The sequence below is a fragment of the Rhinatrema bivittatum genome, chromosome 1 (assembly GCF_901001135.1).
Source record: "Rhinatrema bivittatum chromosome 1, aRhiBiv1.1, whole genome shotgun sequence".
In the NCBI taxonomy this organism is placed as follows: domain Eukaryota; kingdom Metazoa; phylum Chordata; class Amphibia; order Gymnophiona; family Rhinatrematidae; genus Rhinatrema; species Rhinatrema bivittatum.
In genome coordinates this window covers 318,436,044-318,463,757 of record NC_042615.1, presented here as the reverse complement: position 1 = coordinate 318,463,757, position 27,714 = coordinate 318,436,044, and the positions used below count along the sequence as shown (strand labels likewise).

Genomic DNA, 27,714 nt, shown 5'->3' with positions numbered 1-27,714 from the left:
TTCTGTTTAGTCCAGTCCTGTCTTTGTCCAGTCCTTGTTCTGTCTTATGCCACCCAGTTCCAGTCCTTGCCCTTGACCCTGGCTCAGCCATATCTGTATCCAGCCCCTACATGGTCTCATTACCTGATTCCAGCTCTCAGCCAGTACCTGTGTCCAGCTTGTGCCTGCCCTCAGCTTCCAGCCTGTGCTGCCAGACCTCAGTTTCCAGCCAAAGCCTGACCCCAGCTCCCATTTACCCAGAAGCTCCCAGTCCTTGTCTGCAACATGATATTCTGCCAGAGACAAGTCCTTTGGCCCCCAGAACCCAAGGGATAAACCTGGGGAGGAGAGGGGGTTGGTTAGGCAGAAGATAAGTCCTAGTTTAGCCCTGTGGTCCTGCACTGCTTCTGCCGGGGTGCTCCCTGACTCCAGCTTGCTGCCCCATGACAGCTGAGAGCTGTCTTTAGAGTTGGATGTCTTGATCCTTTTGTGTCTGTGCCTGGATGCCCATATTCGAAACAGCCTTCCACCAGCCCTGCAGACCAACCTTGTTTTACCACTTGAGGATCCTATGTAACTGGGCTGTATTGGCCCTCACCTTTCCCAAATGGAGAAAGGTCACAAGACATGTCTAGTGTTTAACTTATATTGTGTTGACCTCAGATATTATTTAAAAATTGTTCACATAAGCACAGGTCATAGGAGCAGATTTCTATGGACCTTGTTAATGTTCTCTTCACATGTGGCCTAGGATCTCAGTCTCAGTCTCCTTGTATTGGCTGTTTGGATCAGCTGAGAGCCTGCCCTCATTGATTTTCAGGTGAGTGGACTATTTCATAATCTTGAATTGTGTCCAACTGCACATAATTCTCATTGGTCTCCATCGTCTCCATTGATGGTCAGTCATTGAACGAAGGAGAAGAGTGTGTGTGCATGGGTCACAGAGGACCTGAATTTACTAGTAGGTAAGTGGCACACTCAAAACATTTTGTTCTGGTTCCTTGAATAGTCTTTCTTTATGATTCTCCTGGGATTCAGTTACATAACCCACTCATTGACAGGCATTCAGGACAGATTGTCTCTTGGTCTCCTAACTTTTCTTCTTGTGCTCTGGATTTCTGGTCTTATAGCTTTCATCCTCATAGCTTCTGTAATGGAAATACCCACCAGGCCTTTCAACACAGTACCATGCTTTTGCAGGTATTTGCAGCAAAAAGCAAGCAGAGATGCTCCCTTGGCATTGGGAGTACAATTACACCACCAAGCTGCTTCCTGAAGCCATGCAACCATGAGGCCAGAAATATATTTTGTCAGGCCCAGAAACTAAGGCCATGTCCAAATATATTCAGGAAAATCTGGTGTGTCAACTGAAAAAGTCCCCTTCCAGTGCAGGATCCCTTAGGCCTTCTATCGATTTACTAGGGACTCAATAAGACCACTAGATAAGGATTCTTATCCCCTGCCACTAATCTCTGAACTCTGATAGACTTCAGAGTATCCACAGGTTTCCCTAGTTGGACTTGTGGGGGGGGGGGGCCTATAACTTCATTCCGATCCAACAGACCAATGAATGAAAGACTACCTTTAATACAAGGGACGGTTACTACAAGTATACGGTCATGCCCTTTGGACTTTGTAATGCTCCTGCTGTATTCCAAGACTTTGTCATTGATGTTTCTTGAGACTTCCTCTCTCAGTATGTAATCGTCTACCTTGACGACAGCTTGATCTCCTCAAAGCTGGCAACCCTTAGGCAGATATAATGGAGGTCCTTTCTTGACTTCATCAGCACCAGCTTTTCGCTAAGTTTGAGAAGAGTGTGTTTGAACAGAGTCAAGTCCACTTCTTGGGATATGTAACTTCAGCTCGAGATTTTGAGATGGATCTGGACAGGTAAACACATTACATAACTGGCCAGTACCCTCTGGTCTCAAGACATTCCAACATTTTCTGGGCTTTGCTAACTATTATCCTTGCTTTATTCAAAACTTCTCCAAAATAGTGGCTCCACTTATGGCTCTTAAATGTAAGGGGATGCCAAAGATATCTTGGAATCCCCAAGCTCAGTTGGCTATCAAAGAACTGAAGCAACTCTTTGTCAGCTCCAATCATGCATCACCCTAATCCAACCAAGACTTTTGTCTCAGAAGTGGGTCCCTCTGAAGTTGGCACAGTTGCAGTCTTGTCACAAAGACCCAGTCTAGATTCTCAGCTCCACCTGCAAAAAGTTCTCTCCTGTGGAACACAACTATGATGTAGGAAACAGAGAACTCCTGGCCATTATATAGGCTTTGCAAAAGTGGAGGCACCTTCTTAAAGGAGTCAGCTTTCTGATCAAAATCCTAACAGATCATAAAAATGTATTTTATAGTGAAGCTGCCAAATGTCTGTCAGAAGATAGTGTTACAGTGCATTGATTAGCCATGTGACAGCGACTTCTATGGACAGCTCAATGGCTCAATAAACATTTCCTAAGCCTTCTGTTACTCATCTATGTTCAGTAGGTGTATAATAAGGAAATAAAATAAGAATTTTTTTATTTTGCAGAGAGTTCAAGATGATAGCAAAAGTCATATATTTTCTGTGTAGTGTAGGGTCCCCCTGGGATCCCTATGAAGGTGTGGCCTTGTTGAAGAGCTATAGAAAAAGGAACATATCTCTGTGCCACAGTACCCCAAGTGAGGCTGCTGCAATGGTGTTTCCTATTTCTATGTCTATAAAAGATGTGGATTTTTGTTTAAAAGTCAGGATGGTAACACTCAAAGTGGCGCGCAGGCGCACGTGTGCACATTTGGTCCACACCCAGGGACAAGGCTATTTTATAACATGTACATATATACTCACATGTTATAAAATAGCCTGGCCACGCACACACATTCACTCAATTTTAAGTGGGTACGTGCTTGTGCACTGATATCCCACTTCTACCATGTAAGTGGGGGGATTTTAAAAGGGACGTGCGCCAATGCCATTGCCAGTTGAGGGACAGGTCTTCCAAGCCCCATGGTTTAATAGCTTTCCTTTCCTCCTGTTAGCCCTGACATTTAAAACCCTGCTGACCTACCTAGATCTTTTTGTTTTATTACTTATACTTCATCCATAGTAGAAGTAAAATTACATGGCAGAGGACCCTGGCACATGCCAGTGCACGGAAGTATTTACATGCAAATTTCAGGATGAAATCCTGGAATGTCAATGCCCTGCCAGAACATACGCACACCCGCCCCTTTTTTAATATTATATCATTATTAGATTTTTCAAAATAATACAAAGATTCATTTTGTACAGAAAACTCGAGAGGTATAAGTATTAACAAAACATAAAGTTTACATCACTAAAAAAAAAAGATAACACTCCATTATAGACCACAAAATATTTAGAGTGATATAAAGAGGAGAATAAACAAATAGAAACAGCAATTAACATGAGCATTGCTGCTGCTGTTAAATTACCAGGTTTATACTTGTTCCATGTGGTTCATTGAGGGCCCAATAGAATGTCGTGAATCTAAAAAAAAGTACAGAGTTATGCTGGAAGAAAAAAACACAATCAACCCTAAACTTAATGACACATTTGCAAGGATACCACGGGAGGAAGAAGGCTCCAAGAGCCAGGAATGCTTTTTTTCTTGCTAAATCAGGAAAAGCTCTAACAGTATAACCATGAAAGGGAACATTCATCTTTTTAAAGTAACATCGCATTATGTAACTAAGATCTTGTTCATAAATAAATAAATAAAACAGAAAATGTCATAATGCCTCTATATTGCTCCATGGTGAGACCAAAATATACCTTGAATACTGTGTACAATTCTGGTTGCTGCATCTCAAAAAAGATATAGTTGTGATGGAGAAGGCACCCAAAATGGTAAAGTGGATGGAACAGCTTTTCTATGAGGAAAGGCTGAAGAGGTTAGGGCTGTTCAGCCTGGAGAAGAGACAGCTGAGGCGGGGATATGATAGAGGTCTTTAAGATCATGAGAGGTCTTGAATGAGTAGATGTGAATCGGTTATTTACACTTTCGAATAATAGAAGGACTAGGGGGCATTCCATGAAGTTAACAAGTAGCACATTTAAGACTAATCGGAGAAAATTCTTTTTCACTCAATGCACAATAAAGCTCTGGAATTTGTTGCCAGAGGATGTGGTTAGTGCAGTTAGTGTAGCTGGGTTCAAAAAAGGTTTGGATAAGTTCTTGGAGTAGAAGTCCATTAACGGCTATTAATCAAGTTTTACTTAGAGAATAGCCATTGCTATTTATTGCATCGGTAGCATGGGATCTTCTTGGTATTTGGGTAATTGCCAGGTTCTTGTGGCTTGGTTTGACCTCTGTTGGAAACAGGATGCTGGGCTTGATGGACACTTGGTCTGATCCAGCATGGCAATTTCTTATGTTCTTAAAGTTGCCCTTTCAGTAACTTCTTGAGTAGAGTTTTCCAAGATAGTTGATAAATTAGCAAAATCTATTGAAAGTTGAAAAATCCTTTCCTGCCTATTAGCAGTGCAGAAAGGCAGAAAAAATATTGTATTAAATACAGGGACCTTATGTGATGGAACCTGTAAGATATCAGTCAAATATTTCCTCAGTTACCAAATGTTGTTCTCCCTCTAATCGAGGAACTTTTAGGAATCTTAAGTTCAAATATCTCAAATTGTTTTCACTGAATTCCACCCTTCTTGACAAAGTCTCCTGATCTTATAATTATAGCAGCATTTACCGAGTGTAAATGTTTAACATTTTCCTTAGGATAATCTGGGCGAGATTAATGCTCTTGATACTGTCTAAAGGAATCCTGAGAGAGAATCTCCATTCTTGAGGAAATATCCACTTTAGCAGGGCAAAGAGAAGAAGTGGAAAAATTGGCCATAAAGTCCCATATGGCATCAAGTGTTACTACCAGTTCTGTCATACCAAGGGACACCATTGATGGTATGGGGGCGAATGACTCAAAAGCACTTACCAAGCATGGCTCCCATGTTGGAACAGAACTGGAAAACATTGGATCGGAACTCTGTCCAGCAACAGATGTCCCTGTTTATCTTCTCCCTTGAATACTCCTTCCGATACATATGCTTCAAAGATGATATCGTCATCTAGCACCAAAGTTGTCAAGGCAGGGGAACTCCAAAGAGCTGGCAGTAGATGACCATTCCAGGGGCAGAGTGACACCTCTTCTCCAGGTAAAAATGGTACGCCTCCGCCGGAATCGCCAATGGGAAACTCCATAGTCCCAACCGCAGCAGGAGTCACGAACTCAGAGATGAAATGTTGCCTGGGAAGGATTGAGGACTCAGAGGAAAACAATTTCACATTCCCCTTCCGTTTTGGAGGCATTACTACAGGTAACAAATTCACAGAAATCCGAAGGAGCAGCAGAAGTTCATGGCACCTTGTGCTGCCATCTTGACTCCTTCCCCACACCTGCCCCTTTTTTGAAAATTTTTCATTTGTGCACGCAGTGGGAGATATGTATGTATCTGAGGGGCTCTTAAAATCCGCTTGGCACACACCAGCCTGACATGTTTGTGCAACTCCTAATTGATGCACTCATCAGGCTTTTAAAATTCCCCTTTAAGAGAGTGGAGTGTACTTTCCGATTCATTTTCTTTCAGAAGAAATCTTAGAACCAGATCAATGGGATAAAGATTTTTAGAGATCTGAGAGACTTTCTGATTGATCTTTTTGAAAAGAAGAGTTTATATTTTGGAACTTCATTTTCACCTTTCCTTTCTCATTTTTTTGTTGGGAGATTTAAAGTTTTTTTTCTATCTGGTTCCCTCTGGAAAAAGAGAAAAAAGTTTCTTTCAGGCTATACAACAGGTATCTGCTTTGTGAGGAGAAAAGAAAAAGCAGCACCCTCAAGGTATTCATCCATAGTAGATAACTATTCCGTATACAGAGGAGAGTAAAAGAAGTACCTGTCCAGTACAAGAAGAGAAATGGAATGAAAAACAAGGGAGCATAAGGGAGGATCGGATCAAACCAGAAGCATCATGAACATTCAGGTACCAAATAGGAACTCTAAATCAGAGGACATATCCCTGCAGAGTGTCCTGGGAGTCCTTAATTTCAGAGAAAAAGGACCACATAGTAGTCTTGGGCACAGGGGCTCATTGGAGACCCTCAATGCCTACCACAGGCTCCGTGACCTCCCAGGGTTCCAGCCCAGGGGGAGGCAAAGATTTAACTTTGCTTCACTGTGGTGGTTCTGCTCATCAGCCCAGGCAAACACATGAAAATCACATGAATTTCACAATTTCTGTTGAGAATAAATGTTCTCTACTGTCACTGATGGCAGATAAAACAACGTCCAAAAAATATTGATAAAACAATGGCAAGCAGCACAAATATATCTGTCACTTTCAGCACTAATAACAACAGTCCTTCCGTTCTCAACAGGTCAGCTCTTGAGACAGGAACCCTCCTTCTTTTGGGCCTTCCTGAGTACCTACTTTGATGGCAGCTCTTCTCCTGTATCGCAGTAGCTTCTCCATTCTGGTGAACGTCCTCCTCTAAACAGGAACTCCTTAAGACTTCTTCCTTAGATGGGCAATTTTTTTTTTCTCAACTCCCACCAAGGAAAAAATCATTTCTTAGTGAACAGTTGTCCAAAACTCTTCCTAAGACAGATGAAGAATTTCAGACACCTCTGCTTCTTGGTAACCTCGTCTCCTCTCCCTCCTTCCTGGAAGTAGCAAGTGCTCAGATTTTGGACAGCAGTCCCCCTTCATTGGACGGGAATTCTTCTTTCTCTAGACTCTCCTCAATTGTGAGAAGGTCCCACTCCATGTACTTTCCCTGTGAAATGAAAGACCTCATTAGAACCACTCTGTGGGGAGGTGACACCCTCAGACTGAAGATTTTTTTCACCTATCTCCAATCCCTCAAGAATTCCCTCAATATCTTCTGAATCTGTGTTACATGGGCACAGGAATTTTATCAAAACTAAGGATCCCCCCCCCCCCCACACACACACACACACTATTGGGGAATGCCAACTCCTAACAAACTCCTGCCTTCACTAGCAGGGTCAGTGTTTGACACCACTGATCTTTCACTATTGGCACACAATAACAGTTAAAGGCAACTCTGCTAGTAAGGAGCCAATTTGGGGTCCCCCTTACACCAAAGAGAAAGTATATTATGGTTGGAGCATCCATACTGAGCAAGTGCTTTTAGTAAAATCTTTATGCTGGAGCTCTATTCATGCGTCCTGGTTCTTGTACGGATGGAAACAGATGCACACAATGCCCAGCATCTTGGAGGTAACCCCTCTTCCTACAGAGAATCCATTACACAGGGCTTAAGGAAACTGAAAAAATTTGGGACTGAGACTTTGCCCTCACATTTAATACCAGGCGTTGACTCATATTGAATATCCTAAAACTTAGGCCCCTAAAATTAGGCCTGCTATTCATTTGCTTAGACTTAGGCCCCTAAATTAGGTTTCTAGTTCTGAAAATTGGTGCTAAGCCCCTAACTTTGTTTCCCCGCCCTAACTCCACCCCTGTAGCCACCCACTTTTTAGGGACCTATATTTAGGCGCTCAGTCCTAGCAAATTTTCAAAAGGGCCAATTTAGGAGCTTAACTCTAGAAGTTAGGAGCCTAAACCTTTCCAATGAGAGGCACTGGCTGTGAAAGATAGGAAATCAAGTCTTCACCTTTTTCTCAGGAAACATTAATCAGGAGCAGCAGACGCCAGGTGTTCTGTACGGGAAGCGCCTGAAGAGCATCATTCCTTGCTCTTGCCAACAGGTGAGATGGTATTCTCGAGGTTGAATGCTTACTCATGTATTTAATCTCAAGCAAGAGTTATGCCCTTTCCTAACATCTGAGTAACTGAAAGGTGACGTCTGGCTGATGAAACAGAGTTACTTTCCTAACATATTCAGTGAAATGAATAAGCTTAATAAAAAGTATACTCCTGTATTTTATAACCTGCGAGTATAAGATATGCGCAGGTTATAAAACTCTGTGCAAATGTACCCAGCAACATGTGTGCATATGTAAATAAATAAAAAATTCAAATACATATTGTACTTATTTAGATAAATCTGAACTACTCCTTATATGGATAAGTAGCTCTAGGAATCTAGGAGTAATAATTGACACTGAACTAAGCTTAAAACAACACATATCTCTGAAAGTAAAGGAAGGATACGCTAAACTTATGGACCTCAGAAGACTCAAACCACTCCTAACAACTGCTAACTTTCGATCAGTACCTCAAGCGTTGATATTTGCAAGCACTGATTATTGTAATGCACTTCTACTAGGTTTACCATACACCTCACTAAGACCGCTGCAAGTTTTGCAAAACACAGCAGCAAGAGTTTTAACCGGCAAAACAAAAGAGAACATATCACGGAAACACTGGCTGAACTACACTGGCTTCCGATCGAACAAAGAATCCAATACAAAACATTGTGCACCATACATAAGTTAATACATAACGAAAACGCAGACTGGTTAAATACAGCCCTCCGAGTACACGTCCCTAACAGAAACCTAAGGTCAGCAAACGAAGCTCTCCTGACTATACCATCAGTCAAAACAGCAAGACTAACACAAGTAAGAGAGAGGGAACTATCATTGGCAGGACCTATACTATGGAACTCCATGCCCTTGGATTTAAGGTTACAAAGAGACAGCAAAACCTTTAGAAAAAGTTTGAAAACCTGGCTATTTAAACAAGCTTTCCAGAAAGAGAAGGGAGAATAGAAGCCAGAGATGGGCAAAGCACGAACAATTAAACAACCATACACACTGCAGAAATTCACTAAGTGTGTAGTTTTTAAGATATAGCACACCATTACTAATGGATAAGTTACATTTGTAAAATTAGCTCTGTAATTAAAACTGAGAAGGAAAGACATGGACATGATTAATCACATTTAACAACGAACATTGATAACAAACTTTGTTACCGAACCTTATGGCACCTATGTAAACGGACAAATTGTAGTATCATTACTTTTATGTGCCTTAATGTAAACCGTTGTGACGGTCCCCACCAAACGACGGTATAGAAAAGACTTAAAATAAATAAATAAATATTTGAAACTTATCCAGCTATCTTACTTAGCCAGATAGTAAGTAACACTTTTATCCTGCTAAATGGCATGTATCTACTATACCCACAAATGTTTACTTCTAACTTTAAAAATATATGCATTGAGATTTTACCTGCATAATTTACATGCATTCTCCCTCCCATGCCCTCTAAGTCAGGTTTTACTCGTGAAAGTCGGGAGATTTTCTAACATGTGCGCGGCAATAGAATAACTACTTTTACCATTTTTCCCATCCCATCCCATCTGAGACCCCACTGGCTGTTCAGCCTCAGCTCCTCCCATTTCACCTACTTACCCCACTCAGTCAGTATTTCACTTTTAAGACATTTGTGATCACTTACTCCAGATAAAAAGCAAGTATAAATATCTGCAAGTAAGCTGCCACATCTATACATGAAAATTTCTTGTAAAATAGCAACGTTGGCATGTAAACATTGGCCCTGCCTTGGATCGCCCCTGCACTTGTATACATGTATTGATTTACTTGCGCAGGATTACTTACATGTCTATGTGCTGGTTTCTAAAACAGCATATACGTGAATACATGCTAGTTACATGCACAACTTAAGGAAATTCACCTTATAGAGAGACATTTACATTTGGGACAAAATTGGACCGAAAATGTACAAAAGGCCTGTAAGTCAGTTTGCTTGCACACTTTTAAATAAAATAGTGTGGCTACTGTATTAGTCCGTTTGGATATGTAAAAATTATCAATAAACAAGTCATAGGTGATACCTTATTATTCAACTAAGCTTATACATTTGTTATATAAGTTTTGAAATCGTATCATTCTGAAGGATTTAATTTTCTGCATCATCTGGAAGGGAGAGAAATTGTATAAGCATAAAATATATGCAAAAAGTGCCTTGGGAATTCAAGAATCTTGTAAAAGTCCCACAATGTTTTTTTGCTTGTGGGTTTGTTTTTTTCTTACCAGAATGTTTTTCCCCCCCTGTGGATGTTTGTTACCACTGTTGAAAGAAATTACTAACCTGGAGAAAAAGACATGCTATTTCAAGAACATACAAAGTGATTTTGCAGGCTTTTTCAGTTGTTTGCATTACGTTTGCCTGAAACGGAAATCTACGAATAACCTTTTTGACTTTTACATAATACAAATGAGTCTTTCACTCCAACATATTTTTAATGTAAGAAATAAAACAGCTGTTACGAATATCCACTGGATATAACTTTTACAGTTAAATTACTTTAACGTGTATCCTACTCACTCACCTGTATTACTCAATTTCGGTTCTTTAAGTTCAAATAAACTAACTGAGAACGAGGGTAAATGTTTCTCCTGTTGCTACCTAGAGACAATTTTAGCATGGTTTTTGTTATTGTATGTTACTCTTTGAAGAGGCAAGATCAAGAAAAGGCAGCTCCTGTACAGCTGCAAGGGCACTGAACTCCACGTGATTTATACAGAACCTGTTCCAAATCAGAGTCTGTCACTGTGTTTCATTGTCTGACCTGGCCACAGGATTCTTTACAGATGTCTCCGTGAACAGGAAAGAGAGTCAGTAGGCTGTAAACGTAGGGACGAGACTTGTCTAGATAGATGCCTTTAAAAAAAACAAAAAAAACCCCACACGCACTTTACTTCTCCTTCCAATTGTCATATCCGTTATTTATACTAGACATGCAGCTTTGTGATTTATGATTCTTTCTCTCAGTTGAGGTGAGGCCCCCGGTTGTAATAGTTGGGAGCTTTAAACCCCATCCAGAAAATGTCATGGTAGATGAAAACAGAGCCCAGTGTTTTCACTCCATATTCCTATTATTATTTTTTAACTTTGCCGCCCTATGAGCCAGATGTCTGAAAATCCATGACTGGAACATATTTAGAAGTTCATCCCCTGTCCATGAATAACAATGTTATATGGTCACAAAACCTGCTTTGTGACTGCCTGCTAAAAGAGAATTTAGTTTAAGAGTGCGTGTTCTGCTGATCCAGAAACTAAACATCTGTTGAGGTTAAAACTTATATGGGCTGCTTTTCAAAACTGTCAGAATCTAGCTATGTTTGAGGGAGAGAGAAGGGGAAAGGTAAAAGAAGCTTACGTTTCCAAAAGAAACCGTTGGCATATAGAATTAAATTGGAGCTACTAGTAGCTTGAGCAACGATGAAGCTGAACAAGTCAAGGTGTGTATGTGTCTGTCTGTGTGTGTGTATATGAGGAAGCTGTAGTCTAAAATTGTCAGTGTGACACTGTGCCCTGCTCCTTTGCTGGAGTTAACTCCCTGTGCTAAACTGGATAGGAAGAAAGAATATTCAGCACAGGCTGATTTTTCAAGGTAGGTCTTGCGGCTCAGTGTGCACTGTCTGAGGATGTCACTGATGACTTGCTTACTTGTGACCTTGGAGGCTTAACGTTTTACCTATGCTGCAGATGACAAACCATTCTCTATCTGATGCCATAATTATTCAAAGTACATGTGCCTAAAATTAGACACATGTTAATGCATGTATGTTTCTAAAAAGTATCTGTCCTTGACTAAATTAATCTTGCCTTAGTTTGATTGGGGGAATAAAACTACAATAGTGAATTATCGTTTGACTTTTTTCCTTTTCTTCATGACTGATATAATGCAAAATATTTATTCACAGCTCTCCAGTACAGCAAATTAAGGGCCTCATTTTCTAAGCAGCTCACATGCGATAAGGGACCTTTCGCACGCGAAAAGTCTCTTATCACGTGCGATACCAGGATGGGGGCGGAGTCGGGGCAGAGTCGGCCCCGGAAGAGGAGGAGTCGGAGCGTCACTGGGGCAGACTCTGCGCCGACGCCGCAGACAGCGAAAAGGTAAGGCCCTTTTTGCGTCCTATTTCACTCCCAATAGCTACACCTCCTATGGTAGCGCTATTGGGTGCGAAACCAGCAGCGATTGCACCGCGACTGTGTGATCACTGCCAGCTAGCGCAGGCCCGCCCCTCATTTCCTAAAGTATCGCAGGCCTGCGATACTTTAGAAAATGAGGCCCTAAGTTTGAAAGGGTCCTAAATTAATATATAATTCCATAGCATCATAGCATTTTCCATGTGCTAGAATTGAAAGATGTTTAGTGACCTCCATAATAGGATGGCAGTATCCTCCTTCTCCATCTTCTTTGGGTTTCAGCTGAATTGAACCAGTCACCATGAGTCTTCATATGCAGCTACCCAGGTTTTATTTTTCTATATTTACCCCTCTTTTTCTAAGGTCTAGTTCAGTTGCATTGCAGTAGCAATCCTTGGCCAGGAAGCCCAGACCTTGGTTCCCTCCAGAAACCATGCTCAGTGTGACTTGCAAGTGTTACTGTTGAACAATCACTGTAGTGTCATATCAGTGCAATAGCCCCGTCCCAACCATCCCAAAGGGCAGAAGGCAGACTCTGCTACTGAACCCAGATCTGCCATATGATGATGCACAGCACTGCTGCTGCTCCACTGGGCAAAGAGATGTGGCTTGAGATAACTGAAAACCAGTATGGTCTCTCCCCCTCCCCCCCCCCCCCCCAAGCAGATTTGAGTGTATTCAGTTCCTAGCAACCTTTCTTAAAAAAATAAATTAATTAATAGCAATGGTTTGTTTTTCTCTTAGCCAATATCCTGGACAACATGCTTCTGAGAAGTTCAATAAAAGTGAACATAGACAACAAGAAGGAACAAAGTGAGGGTACAGTGCCTGCGCCACCTCCAAAGATGCTGCAGTGTCGCTGCCATCACCACTGTCCAGAAGACTCTGTCAACAATACCTGCAGGTTAGTGTGAGTTGTGGTTTGAGATGTTTGATTTTTTTTTTTTAATTCCATTTTGAGGTCTTCTACTTTCAAGTCATGCATTTGGGGGTATAGTATTCAAGAGTCAATTACCATGTTGAAGGGAAAGAATGAACAGAACAAAAGAGAAAGACATTGAGGTTGTCATTTATTTATGTATTTGTTTTACAATATTTATATCCCTCAAATCAAGGCAGTATGCCAGTCTAAGTGGGTTACATTCATATATAAACATTACAAGGCTGACCAAAACAATAAAACAAATTTAAACTAGTCAAAAGCCTGACAAGAAAGGTAAGCTTTTAATCTTTTCCAAAACAGTTTGTAATCAGAAATTTTACAGAGCTCACAAACCTCAAGTGACAGGGCATTTCATAAAACTGGGTCAGTTACCAAAAAACCCCATTTCCCTTGTTGTTTGCTGTCACACATCCTTAAAAGAGGAACAAATCAAAGATGTTTACCTGCAAATCATAATGATTGTTTAGGATAGGGCCGGATTTAAGATGGTGGCCCTCATAGGCAGCATGCCATGGCATTGCCCCTTTGAAGCTACAATGCACATGGCCCTATAGCAAGCAGAAGCTGGCTTCTCAGTGGCATGGATTTTTAAAGCCTTCATCTTTTGGTGCCCTATGCAGCTGCCTGTGTTTCCTATTCCTAAATCTAGGCCTGGTTTAGGAACTTATTCATGTAAAAGTTCTCGCAAATACTGGGGCCCGTTCCCTGTAATGAACCTGAAACCTAAGACCAGAATCTTGAAGATTATCATGTACACTACAGGAAGCAAAAATAGCTGATATAATATAGGTGACACATGATCCCTAAAAGCACAGAGAATAATAAAGCACGCCACCATGCTCTGCAATATTTGCTATGATGTAGATGAAACATGGGAAGTCCTTCACATGACAAAAGTTTGAACTACTAGGCAATTTGAAGAATACAGATTTCAGAACAACCTTGAGATGTGGTTTTAAAGTAGAACTAGGATTGAATAGGACTCCCCCGTTACATAAACTATGAGTGACTAAGTAAGACACCATCTAACGACAAGATATGGGATACAGAAATAGAAGCAGAAAAATGATGAGAACTTCTGTTTTTGCATATTCTTCTTCAACCACTGATGACTAGTAGACAATTAGAAACAGACCTGGTTGCATTAGTGACATTATCACTATTGGAAAAAGATCAATGAATGTCGCCTGCATAAAGTTTAAAAAAAAAAAAATTCCAAAAAAGGTGATTATGTCACAAGGAGGCCGCATGTAAATGATGTAAAGAACTGAAGAGTGCACAGAACTTTGTGGCACACTACTAGAGATAAGAGTCCAATCAGAATGTCTTCCATTTAATCTCACCAATTATTCACAGTTTAATAAAAAAAAAGAACAAAATCATAAGAGAATATACAGATTCAGAGTGAATTTTAATCTATAAAGAAGAATGCTATGATTCACTGAATCATGCAGTTGAGATGTCTAGAAAAATCATAAGGGCAACTCTTCTACATAGAAGCAAAGACAAAGAAGGGTCTGTCTCTCTGGCCTTTGTGATACCCACATTGATACCCACTAAATATATGCATCTCCTCTAGGAAATCATTCAATTGGGTAAGAACAATTTTTTCAAGATTTTACTAAAGGAGCCAAGATTTAACATGGGATTATAGCTAAACTGTTCTTGCACTGGCAAATTACCCTTTTGAAAACATCAGGGGCAACTTCTTCCTTGAGAGACCTATTAAAAAAAATCAGTAATAAAATGGTCCTCGTAATCCCTGACTGAGTCAGAGAGGACATGGGCCTAAAGGACAAGATGTTCTTTTCAATTTAGAAAAGGTCATAGCAACTTCAGAAGAGGCAACTTCATTCAAGGAATTCCATGAAGAAGAAATCTGCAATAGATAAACTGAAGGAACAGTGGAGACTGTGACAAGGAATTCCTGAAGAGCCTCTACTTTCAAGACTGGAAGATTGGGCATTCAAATGGCAGATGAAATTTAATGTGGACAAGTTCAAGGTGTTGCATATAGGGAAAAATAACCCTTGCTCTAGTTACACGATGTTAGGTTCCATATTAGGAGCTAGGGATATGCAGAAGGAAAAAATGTTTCATTTCATTTTTCGTTTCGCCAGGACCAAAATTCGTTTCATAGGGGGAAAAAAACAATTTGTTTATTTGTTTCATTCCTTTTTCATTTTCCCATTAAAGTCAATGGGGGAAGTATTTGCAGCCTATTTTTGGCTGCATAATTGGGGTTTTCTTATCAATTCTGATGAAACATCTGGGGAGCAATCATCAGAACGAAAAAAGAGCTCCAAGGTACTTAGACTGTGGCAAAGTGGCACCAAAGTGGCATGAATAGCCTAAGGCAATGTAAAGGGTCAAAGGGGTACCAGGAGTGGCAAGAGTGCTTTAACAGAGGTGCAAAGCAGCAGTGAGAGTGTCAAAAACACACCACAGCTTCAAAAGAGAGCACCGATAACAGTTACATGAGCCCTCGAAGGTAGCAGGACAGGCAAAGTGGCAAGACAAGTGGCATCAACATCCTACAGCACAATGAAGGGGAACATAGCAAGCAGAAAGAGTGACAGAAAAAACCACAAGGCACCGATAAAGGGACAAAGCAGCAGAAAGACTAGCACCAACAAACTGAGGAACCATGATAGTGGCAAGAACACCACAAGGAGTAGAGTGAGTAGTCTCGTGTATGGCAGCAAGGCAGAGTGGCAGAAAGTTGATAGGGGCAAGACAGGTTGGCAGAGCGGAGGTAGTCTTGTCCCTGTGGTTTTGATAGGGGCAAGACAGGCTGGCCCTGGGGAGAGTTCCCTTTGTGCTGGAAAGGGCTCCCTAGAATGGGTTCGCCCCTAGAGTGGAGTGGTTCCTTTGGCATCTAGTGAGCTCTTGTTGGCCTTTTAAAATCTGGAGGAAGTAGCAGGTATACAAACGAGAATTTTGAAGGCCGAAGTGGAGGAGGTTTCCATGTGAACAGCAGTTCAACATGGTTCAGCGGGTGTTAAGAGATAGGCGACACCCGGGGAGAGTTCCCTTTCCTTTGCGCAGGAAAGGGCTCCCTAGAATGGGTTGGCCCCTAGAGTGGAGCATGAGCCTTCAAAGTGTGGCAACATGGAGGTTTCCATGTGAACAGCGGTTCTGGCTCAACATGGATCGGTGGGAAGTAAGAGAGCAAAATGCAAAGATAGAAGAAATGCACGTTCCCAGAGCAGACCTATGCCCCTCTCTAAAAACTGCAAAGAAAACATGACAGAAAAAAACCACAAGACACCGATAAAGGGACAAAGCAGCAGAAAGTCTATCACCAACACACTGAGGAGAGCCCTTTCCTGCACAGGAAAGGGCTCCCTAGAATGTGTTGGCTCCTAGAGGGGAGCATGACCCTTCAAAGTGTGGCGAGTCGACTTGGAGGAGGTTTCCATGTGAACAGCGGTTCTGGTTCAACATGGGTCGGCGGGCACTAATAGAGATGCTGGCTACACCTGGGGAAAGTTCCCTTTCACGTCACAGGATTGACCGGCCCACCGGGGGAAGCCCGATCCCCCGATAGGTCAATCCGCCCGTTTACAAGGGATGGCTTACTTTCGGGGGAGGTCTTATATTTAGCAATTTTGCAAAACCTCTACTAGGTCTTATTTTCGGGGAAGCACGGTACGCAGCACATGCTGATTTGCGTGTGGTGCGGTTTTTTGTTTTTTGTTTTTTTTTAGTTTATAGATACCAGCTTCCTGCAGCTCTTTAAGGGTGTGTCAGGAGAGGGTGTGTTGGAGAGAGGATAGGAGAGATGGTGAGTGGATTAGTGGATGTAGGAACTTATACATTGTGATTTCCTAAGGGCATTGTCCTTTGTTCTCATGTTTCCCTTTATCTTGGTCTTTTGTCTTCTTTGTGTACGTGAAAGTTTTTGCCAGTTTGTCCTGTTTGTTTGTGTTTGTCAGGAGGAGGAGGAGAGGTGAAGGAGGATTGGTGAGGTGTGGTGGTGAGGAGGAATGGTGAAGAGTCGTGAGGTGTGGTGTGTTTAGTGGCAGGATGAAGCATGAGAAGAAGGGGGAGTGAGTGGGGAGAGGAGGGAGGAAGAAGGCAGGAGTATTAGGGGAAGGAGTAGGAATAGGGCAAGAGATTGGAGGAAGTGGGAGGGGGAAGGGGATAGGCAGTCGAGTCTGGTGGGAGGAAGATGATAGGCAGAGATGGCAGACGGGAGGGGAGTCAATAGGACAGGTGCAGGAGGGGGAAGGAAGACAGGGGAGGGAAGAGTGAGAGTGAGGAAAGGGAGGACACCTGTCTAGAAGCGGAAGTCGCATCCCCTTCAGACAGCCAGGCGGCAGCAGGGTGCATTCATCTCAGGGCGTTGAAGTTCAGCCCAGAGGACAACGTGATGATCATCGCTGGGGTCTTGAAAAATTATGCAGTGCTGTTCGGCAGACATGTAGCCAAAACCTCAAAGGCAGACAAAGGCTAGATCTGATGTACCATCGTCCAAGCAATCTCAAAGTACAGCGGCATGAGATACAATGAGGGAGCAGGTGGCCCACAGTTACTACTGGGACATAAAGGTACAGTTAAAGACTAAGGTGGTGAACCCCAACAGGTACATCCGGCGACCGGTAGAGGAGCCCCTTGTCCAATTGTGCTAATGCCCATGGAGGAGCGTCTTGTCCAATGGCTAGGACCGTATGTGTTCGAGGGCATGGCTGAGTGGCGAATTGGAGCTAGTAAGTTCATTTTGCCTGTAAATGGCAAGGCTGCTACAGTTGTCACATCATTTGGCATAAGATATTCACATTGAGATGCAAAGTGCACATCTCATGCCAAATGGTCCATGTGTGTACCTCTCAGCTTTGATACTTATGTCATCCTCTTATTTCCATTGCTCTTGCCCAGGACTCTGCCGGCCCCAGCCATGCAGCCCCAGGGACCAGCAGTGAAGAACCAGGGACCAGCCGGGCAGCAGAACATTTTTGTGTCCTCTTGCATATGGGTGCTCAGACACAGTTCATTGAGGAGGAGGGAGAGGAGCAGCAGCAGCCTCCAGAGCACAGCCAGATCCTGCAAGCCCTTGACTCAGCAAGCCCACTGAATGTGAGCATTAATCTTTCCAGCTTCATGGAGGAAACCAGCATGCAATGGCACACAATAGAGCCAGCTCAACCTCACTCCAGCACATACCAAGAGGTTTGAGACTCCAGCATCCCCCTCATGCCACTTCTGGAGTCTCAAATCTCCACTCTGCCCATGACCACCTCAGCACCAGCATCAGCTCCAGCTCTGGCACCACCACCCGCACCAAGCGAGGCCTCAATGCACGAGCAGCTGGACTGACTGGAAAGGAGCCATGGTGCTCACCTCCACCATATATGGCAGAGCTAGTGTGCCTCAGGAGGGCTTTCAATGGGCAGACCAGACCCTGCGTGTCTAGACAGCATCCCACATACAAGTGCTCACCACAATGACAACGTCAATAAATAATCTCACCAGATTCTCCAAAGAATTCCAGAGCCTCCACCAGTGCCTACCCCAGCATCCCAAGACTCTGTGCTACATAGCAGTCCCTGCCCAGCAGGTAACCCAGGGATAGGCCCCCCAAAGGCATGCCACCCCCATATGGCAAGCTACGGCATGGCAAAGAGCTATGAATATTCAAAACCGATACACTGTAATGCCTAGAAACAAGACTTGTTGAACAAGCCTGGCCGGGCCTCTGGAGAGCGTTCCTGTACTGGCTAGATGGAAAAAGAATGTTGGGCCCCGCCTCACTGCAGAGTTCCTGTGCTGGCTAGATGCAAGAATCCTGCTGGACTTGCTGAAGGGGATGGTCTACTGTTGTCCTGCTGCCTAGTTCTAAAACCTTCCTTGATGCTGTGCCCATACTCCAGCCTCCTTGATGCAGTCTCCAATCATGGCCCATCTACTGCCTCTTCTCATTATGTCTCATCTCCTGTTCCTGATGCTGGTGTCCCTGTTGCTGCCTCCATGCTGGTGTCTCATCTCATCTCCTGGGGCTACTACTTCCATGCTGCTGTATCTTTTCCTGGTGCTCCTGCCTCCAGTGCTGTGCTCTCCAGTCCTGATTCTGCTGCCTTCTACTTAACCTTTGCTGCCTTGGCCCTTAGACTGTCCCCCCTTAGAGTATGCTATTTCAACATGGACTGTTTATGGGCCTTTTGTTTAACATCACATAGTTATGCTGCTATCAGCTCTAACATTAGAACTATACTGTAGCTATTGGGGATGCCACTTCCACTTTCTATATTCTTTGCTGCATTCATGTTTGTGCAAAAGGATAAGATGCTAATACTGTATATGTAATGTTGCCATTTGGACAATGTATGTAGAGGTCTACACTCAATGTGCTATTCATTTCAGTTACAAAGTCATGTGCATTTACATATCTTGTCCTTGCAGAATGTGATTACCAAAGATGTTGAGTTGCTTTCAATCTGTTAACATTTGTTGTGTAATAAAGTAGTCACAGGTTTGAAAGAACACTTTCTACTTGTCTGGTTTTATTGTGTGGTTTTTCTCTTAAGGTTCACTAGTTGAAAGGTTTGTGTCAGTGGCCATTCCAAGTAGGCACTCTTCTGGCAGACAAGACCCTATGGCATACAACCAAAAGATAATTGTATGCTCCCAAGGAAGACAGCAAAAACTAAAGAGGAACTCCTTACTGTGGAGCTTCAGTATTGGCTCCAGTTACCTTTCTCCAGAGAGCATACTCTTAGCTAACTCTTGGGTACATAGGCATGTCTGTGAGATGGCCATAGCTAGCTAGTATTCACCTCCATATGCAGTCCAATGGAAAAGGTGTAGAAATGTTTGCTAGAGGTGCAGTAGCTATGTCTTCACTCTGTTGTCTAGCTTTGTGAAGGTAATAGTGAACTTATTACAAACCATTGGGGTTTTTTTCGGGGGCCCCGATTTTTGGATTAGTGCACACTATCGTGAGTTAGCTCGCTCTAACTCAAAAATGAATTTTTTCCAAAATTTTGGAAAAACTTAAATTGTTTTTTGATTCTTCTGAACCATTTCAAATTAGGCAATTTCATTGACATTGCCTAATTTGGGAAAAACGATTGCACATCCCTAATGATTAGGCTACGGTCTGGAAAAAAGGGAACCTCTAAGGAGTGTTAGCAGGCAAACCCTCTCTGGCAGCTGAAGCTCTTGGAACCATGCACACCCCCAATTAACAGGACAATTAAGCCCACTCCAAGTACTAGATGGAAGGGTGCACTACATGTAGATATCTTCTCATCCAGAAATATGACACACCATCTCTGAGATCTGACACTGTGAAGTTTCACATCCCCCCTCTCAACACAAAGAATAAACAGTGTGAGCCATAGGTGGAATGGTCCTTGAATAAGCGTGAGGCCATTTTCTCACCCTACAATACAATCGTATCTCTGAGGTACCCATTGTAAACAGTGGAAGCACAGGATCACTAGTGTCGAAAGACAGTCTGTGCAAAATAGATGCACACATACTGCTTGCTCTGGGGTATACATTGTTGTGGTAATAGAGGGAACAATAAGGCAAACATCACCCGCAGACACAGATATAGACAAAGGCTAACACATCACGTCACTCACCCAGATGCACACAGTCACATGCATGTGTAAGCCTTTTTTGGGGACAGAAGTTTGTGCACTTACACATGGCCAATGTGTATGTTCCTATCATGTCCGTAATCCTACATTGGTGATATCTCTGGCTGCCTGGTCTCTACGTGATAATGAGGGAGTCAGAGTGCAAAGTACGCACAGAAGATTAGGTACCCCTGCCAGCATGACAGACATCTGTGAGAAGTGCATATAATAAGCACTTTATCGGAGGTACTGACATAGGCCCCTCAAACCTTCAGAGGGCAGGAAATGCTTGTCTTAAAAGAGACCAACACAGAAAGTGCATAAGAAAACATGTCAACCATATGACACCTCTGGGAGCAGTTGTCCCATTCAGTCAGCACAGTGAGAGGTTTGCAAATGAGGCAGGTTTGTAGGCTCCTGAGGTCATCAGCTAACAGCTTCTCTAGCCTTTGTTATACTCCTAGGTTACAAATTTATATAAACTATACGCATCATTAAAATCATCCATTGTACCTGAAGACTGGAGGGTGGCTAATGTAACCCCAATATTTTAAAATGGCTCCAGGGGCGATCCAAGAAACTATAGACTAGTTAGCCTGACTTCAGTGCCAGGAAAAATAGTGGTTAGTGGTCTAAAGTTCAAAATCACAAAACATATAGAAAGACATGGTTTAATGGATCAAAGTGAGCATGGCTTTACCCAAGGCAAGTCTTGCCTCACAAATCTGCTTCGCTTTTTTGAAAGGGATAATAAACATGTAGAAATAGGTGAACCAGTGGATGTAGTGTATTTAGATTTTCAGAAGGCATTTGACAAAGTTCCTGATGAGAGGCTTCTAAGAAAAGTAAAAAGTCATGGGATAGGAGGTGATATCCTTTCGTGAATTACAAACTGGTTAAAAGACAGGAAACAGAGTAAGGTTAAATGGACAATTTTCTCAGTGGAAAAGGATATACAGTGGAGTGCCTCAAGGATCCGTACTAGGACACGTGCTTTTCAAGCAAGTCCTGCAGAAATAGCATTTTATGGCTTTCATAGTTTAGTTTATTACTTTTTATATACTGACATATCGGAATTCCATCATATCGGTTTACAATAAATAAACATAAAACAGTAAAACACAATCAATAAACACAGTAAAACAATTAAATAAGCAATATATAACTCTAAGATAATGCTAAAAATGTCAGAACAATATAAATAAGTACTAAAATTAATTACTTACATTAATATGCACTAAAATCAGCATAAAATTATTCTTAATCAACTATCTTAACATATAACATACTAATTTAAAACATAGCATTAAGGTATCTTAGCTACCATCGGAGTAAGCACAGTTAAAAAGCCAGGTTTTTAAATCAGCTTTAAATTTTTTAATATCTGCTTGGAGTCTGTTCTACTGGCAACGAGTTCCAAGTTTCGGGCCTGCAATTGATACTGCTCTCTCTCTTACCTCGGTCAGATGTGTGGATTTTACATTAGGAATTGTCAGCAGGCCCTTGTTTGCTGATCTAAGGTTTCTTTGAGGCACATGTAATCGGATAGTGCTGTTCAGCCATTCTGTTTGTTCAGCATAGAGTATTTTGTGAAGAATGCAGGCTGTCTTATATTGGGAGCGATATGTGATCGGCTACCAGTGCAAAGAAATCAAAGTTGGTGTTAGTTGATTGTGCTTTTTGATACCTGTCAGGATTCTAGCAGCTGCATTTTGTAATACCTGTAGCTGTCGGGTTGAGGATATTGGGAGTCATAAGAGTAGTGCGTTGCAAGAGTCTACGTTGGATAGAATCAATGATTGTAGAACAGTTCTAAAATCGTTTTTTTCAAGTAAAGATTTTAGCTTGCGTAGTGTAATGAGTTTATGGTATCCTTCTTTTAGTTTAGCTGAGATATGTTTTTTAAAGCTGAGCTCTGTTTCTAATGTAATACCAAGGTGAGGCCGAGCCAACTGGGCTAATGTAACCCCAATATTTAAAAAGAGCGCCAGGGGCGATCCGAGAAACTACAGACAGGGTGACAGGATGAGGCCGAGTCAACTGGGGGATGAGCACTGGGCAAATGGGTGGACTAATTGGAAGAAATGGGAATGTCCCTTGCACGAGCATGTTTTAAAATCCGCTTACATACGTGTATTAAAACTGACAATTTCTTAAAGAAGGTACGCAAAGTACGTTTGCTTGAGTAATGGCTTAAAATGAGCGCACATAGAAACATAGAAACATAGAAATGACAGCAGAAGAAGACCAAACGGCCCATCCAGTCTGCCCAGCAAGCTTCACATTTTTTTCTCATACTTATCTGTTTCTCTTAGCTCTTTGGTTCTATTTCCCTTCCACCCCCACCATTAATGTAGAGAGCAGTGATGGAGCTGCAACCAAGTGAAATATCAAGCTTGATTAGTTATGGGTAGTAGGGGAAGTAACCGCCGCAATAAGCAAGCTACACCCATGCTTATTTGTTTTACCCAGACTGTGTTATTCAGCCCTTATTGGTTGTTTTTCTTCTCCCCTGCCGTTGAAGCAGGGAGCTATGCTGGATATGCGTGTAGTATCAGTTTTTCTTCTCCCCTGCCGTTGAAGCAGGATATGCATTGAAAGTGAAGTATCAGGCTTATTTGGTTTGGGGTAGTAACCGCCGTAACAAGCCAGCTACTCCCCGCTTTGTGAGTGTGAATCCTTTTTTCTTCTCCCCTGCCGTTGAAGCAGAGAGCTATGCTGGATATGCATGAAGTATCAGTTTTTCTTCTCCCCTGCTGTTGAAGCAGGGAGCTATGCTGGATATGTGTGAAGTATCAGTTTTTCTTCTCCCCTGCCGTTGAAGCAGAGAGCTATGCTGGATATGCATTGAAAGTGAAGTATCAGGCTTATTTGGTTTGGGGTAGTAACTGCCGTAACAAGCCAGCTACTCCCCACTTTGTGAGTGCGAATCCTTTTTTCCACATTTCCTCTTGCTGTTGTAGCTTAGAGCGATGTTGGAGTCACAGTAACCATGTGTATGTTTATTGAATAAGGGTATTATCTCCAGGCAGTAGCCGTCATTCTGGCGAGCCACCCACTCTTTATTGATGGCCTCTTGATTTTATGGATCCACAGTGTTTATCCCACGCCCCTTTGAAGTCCTTCACAGTTCTGGTCTTCACCACTTCCTTCGGAAGGGCATTCCAGGCATCCACCACCCTCTCCGTGAAGAAATACTTCCTGACATTGGCTCTGAATCTTCCTCCCTGGAGCTTCAAATTGTGACCCCTGGTTCTGCTGATTTTTTTCCTATGGAAAAGGTTTGTCGTTGTCTTTGGATCATTAAAACCTTTCAAGTATCTGAAAGTCTGTATCATATCTTCTCACAGGACAAGCAGGATGGTAGTCCTCACAAATGGGTGACATCGAGGATGGAGCCCACCACGGAAAACTTCTGTCAAAGTTTAAACAGAACTTTGACTGGCCCCTACTGGGCATGCCCAGCAAGGCACTGACCCTGCAGCCAGCAGGGGTCTCCCTTCAGTCTTCTTTTTTCCGCGCAGCAGTTGCCACGCGGTGAAAGGAGCTCTCTAACCACGTTCCTGACAGGAATTTGGAAATTAGTTTCCTAAGAAAATTTGCCCCTCAGGGGTCTCCCTTCGACAAATTTTTAGACATCTTACGGAACCCGGTAAGTTTTTTGCCTTTTTTCCATCGACTACCGTCGATTTTGGCCCTTGAGGCCTGTTGGCACTTACCGATCCCCAGCCTAAATTTTGGCTTCAAGCCATGGCAACGGGGTTCCGCCGTTGTCCGGATTGTACCCGGACTATGTCTATCACAGACCCCCACAGGGTTTGTGTAATGTGTTTGGGTAGTGAGCATGATGTCCTGACTTGCACCAAATGTGCCCTAATGACACCCAAGGGTCGCAAAGCCAGGATGGAGAAGATGGGGCTCCTCTTCCATGCACCCACCCCAACGCCATCGATAGCATCGACGTCATCGGAACCGGCACCGTCGAAGTTGTACCATCATCGTCAACCCTCCGGTGACCGTCCGCCATCGATCGCTTCTCGGCCGTCGACTCCCGTTCCTTCCCCGGATGGGCGAGGGGACCGGACAGAAAAGCATCGCCATCGACGGCACAAGTCTCGGCCTGTCGAGGATCCACAGCCATCGACCTCTGTTCAAGCCGAGCCACCGACAAAGAAGCCGCGAACAGACCGGACATCCTCCACGTCTCGTTCGCTGGCATCGAGGAAACCCTCACCCTCCCGGGGTGAGGGGGCCGTGATCCCACCGGTTACGGTGGTCCCTCCGGCCCTGCCTCAGCCTCCCTCTCCCGTCGAGCCGGGTATGATTACCCCTGGTCTCCGGGCAGAACTGGACCGCCTGGTCCAGGAGGCCATCGAGAAAGCGATGAAGAAACTGCAACCTCCATCGGCACCGTCTCCGGCACCGGTTCCCATGCCGCCCCCGGCACCGACACCGGCACCGGCTTCGCCACCGAGGAGAGAACCGGCCACCGAGCCGTTGATACAAGCGCTAGCACCGCTACTGAGCCGCATGGAGGCGCTCATGACGGCCCTTCCATCGGTGATTCCAGTGCCATCGACAACACCACCGTCTCCGACTGGATTCTCATCGGCAGGAGAAACACCGTTCCGGATTCCCCCTTCCGGGGTGGTTCCATCGGTGCCTTCTGGTATATCTCCACCGATATATCCTTCGATTCCATCCATTCCACGCCAGGCACCGATTCCATCGGCAGCACCGAAGCCATCGATGCCATTTCTGGTTCCACCTACGGCACCGATTCCACCTCGGTTTCCATCGATGCCTTCAGAGCCTCAGCCAGGTCCATCAGGGCTACAAGCCCCACTTGATCCCTACGATACCTGGGGTGATGATGATGATACATCTTCTGACACAGATTTGCCTTCGCCACCATCTCCTACAGAGAGTAGAAAGAGATCTCCTCCAGAGGATTTATCTTTCATTAATTTTGTGAAAGAGATGTCAGAAGTTGTACCTTTTCAACTACAATCTGAAGCTGATGACAGACACCAGATGATGGAACTCCTTCAATTTCTGGATGCTCCAAAGATCATCGCTTCCATCCCTATACACCAGGTGTTTGTGGATCTGCTCAAGAAAAACTGGGAATCTCCTTCATCAGTTTCACCAGTTAACAAAAAAGCTGACTCCACCTACCTTGTCCAGTCAGCGCCAGGTTTCCAAAAACCTCAACTGGATCATCGCTCTGTTGTGGTTGAGTCCGCGCAGAAGAAGGCCAAGCGTCTTAAGCCACACTCTTCTACACCACCTACCAGGGACAACAAGTTCCTAGATAGTGTTGGACGGAAAGTCTATCATGGAGCTATGTTGATTTCACGCATAGCTTCATATCAGCTTTACATGACTCAGTACAACAGAGCCATCCTTAAGCAGATGCAAGACTATGCTGACACGTTGCCGGACCAATACCAACCGCAGCTTCAAGCCCTTCTTCACAAGGGATTTGAGGCAGGGAAGCACGAGATCAGGACTGCCTACGACATATTTGATGCTTCCACAAAAGTTTCAGCCACAGCCATTTCAGCCAGACGTTGGGCTTGGTTAAAGTCATCCAACCTTCGCCCAGAGGTCCAAGATCGTCTTGCTGATTTACCCTGCTTAGGCGACAATTTGTTTGGAGAGCAAATTCAGCAGATCGTGGCAGAGTTAAAAGACCACCATGAGACGTTGAAACAACTCTCGTCTGTCCCACCTGAGCTGACTTCCAAGCAACCGCAAAAGAAGGACTCTAAGAAGTCATTCTTTCGACCGCGCCGTTACTACCCTCCATCGGCCAGGCCTCGTCCAGCTCGATCCTCTACTAGGCCTCAGCCGCGTCAGCCTAGGAAACAAAGGCCTACTGTAGCCCCTCCTCCTGGGCCTGCGGCGGGCCTTTGACTCCCCTGTAGGGAACACATGCCAAACCCCTCTTCCGGACATCCCTGTAGGAGGTCGACTGTACCATTTTCTACAACCTTGGTTGCAGATCACCTCAGATCAGTGGGTGCTAACAATTATCGCACAGGGTTACCACCTCAACTTCATAACTCTTCCGGCAGACTCCCCGCCTCTTCAAGCGTGGAGTCTATCCACCCATTTGGCTCAATTACAACAGGAAGTATCTCTTCTTCTGCAATCAAATGCTATAGAACCCGTTCCTCCCTCTCAACGAGGCAAGGGATTCTATTCCAGATACTTCCTCATACCAAAGAAATCAGGGGGACTACGTCCCATTTTGGACCTTCGAGCCCTCAACAAATACCTTCAAAAAGAGAAGTTCAAAATGGTAACCCTAGGCGCGCTGCTCCCTCTGTTACAAAGAGGGGATTGGCTGTGCTCTCTCGACCTCAAGGACGCTTATACCCACATTGCGATCACACAATCCCATCGCAAATATCTGCGGTTTCTAGTAGGCCACGACCATTATCAATACCGTGTCCTACCTTTCGGTCTAGCTTCTGCCCCACGAGTCTTTACCAAATGTCTCGTAGTGGTAGCAGCATTCCTAAGGAAGGAAGGTGTCCACGTCTACCCCTACCTGGACGATTGGCTAATCAGGGCCTCCACCCATCAAATAGCTCAATCCTCCCTAAAATTGACTATTCAAACACTCCTTTCCTTAGGGTTTCTTGTCAATTACGAGAAATCTTGCTTGGTCCCGTCTCAGACCTTATCCTTCATTGGGGCAGACTTGGACACCTTACAGGCAAAGGCTTACCTTCCTCTTCCGAGGGTCCACACCCTAATGTCCCTGGCTCACCAGCTCCAGTCTCAAAACACTGCCACGGCTCGCCAGTTCCTCATTCTCCTAGGACACATGGCATCCTCGGTTCAAGTCACTCCCATGACCCGACTAGCCATGAGAGTAACACAATGGACTCTACGACACCAATGGATTCAAGCTTTTCAGCCTCTGTCCTCCATAGTCACAGTCACACAAGCGCTGCGCCTATCCTTAACCTGGTGGACGACTCAGGTCAACCTCCTTCAGGGCTTACCTTTTCTTCCACCGGATCCACAAATAATCCTAACCACCGACGCTTCTCACATCGGTTGGGGAGCCCATGTGGACGACTTTCAAACCCAAGGGTTATGGTCCAAAGAGGAAGCCGAACACCAGATCAATTTCCTGGAACTTCGAGCAATCCGCTATGCGCTCCGAACTTTCAAAAATCATCTCTCTCATCAGATAATCTTAATCCAGACGGACAACCAAGTGGCCATGTGGTACATAAACAAGCAGGGAGGCACAGGCTCCTTCCTTCT

General features: G+C 43.8%; 1 protein-coding gene across 14 annotated transcripts in view; it reads left to right on the top strand.

Moving 5' to 3' along the window:
• The window catches only part of BMPR1B (bone morphogenetic protein receptor type 1B), an 825,728-nt gene that overhangs the window by 612,104 nt on the left and 185,910 nt on the right, over positions 1 to 27,714 (top strand). For all 14 annotated transcript variants that reach the window (XM_029597567.1, XM_029597542.1, XM_029597519.1 and 11 more), the window contains one exon: positions 12,643 to 12,802. In XM_029597567.1, the coding sequence (XP_029453427.1) occupies positions 12,660 to 12,802 (143 nt within the window). In that variant the 5' untranslated portion in view covers positions 12,643 to 12,659. The remainder of the gene's footprint in view (positions 1 to 12,642; positions 12,803 to 27,714) is intronic.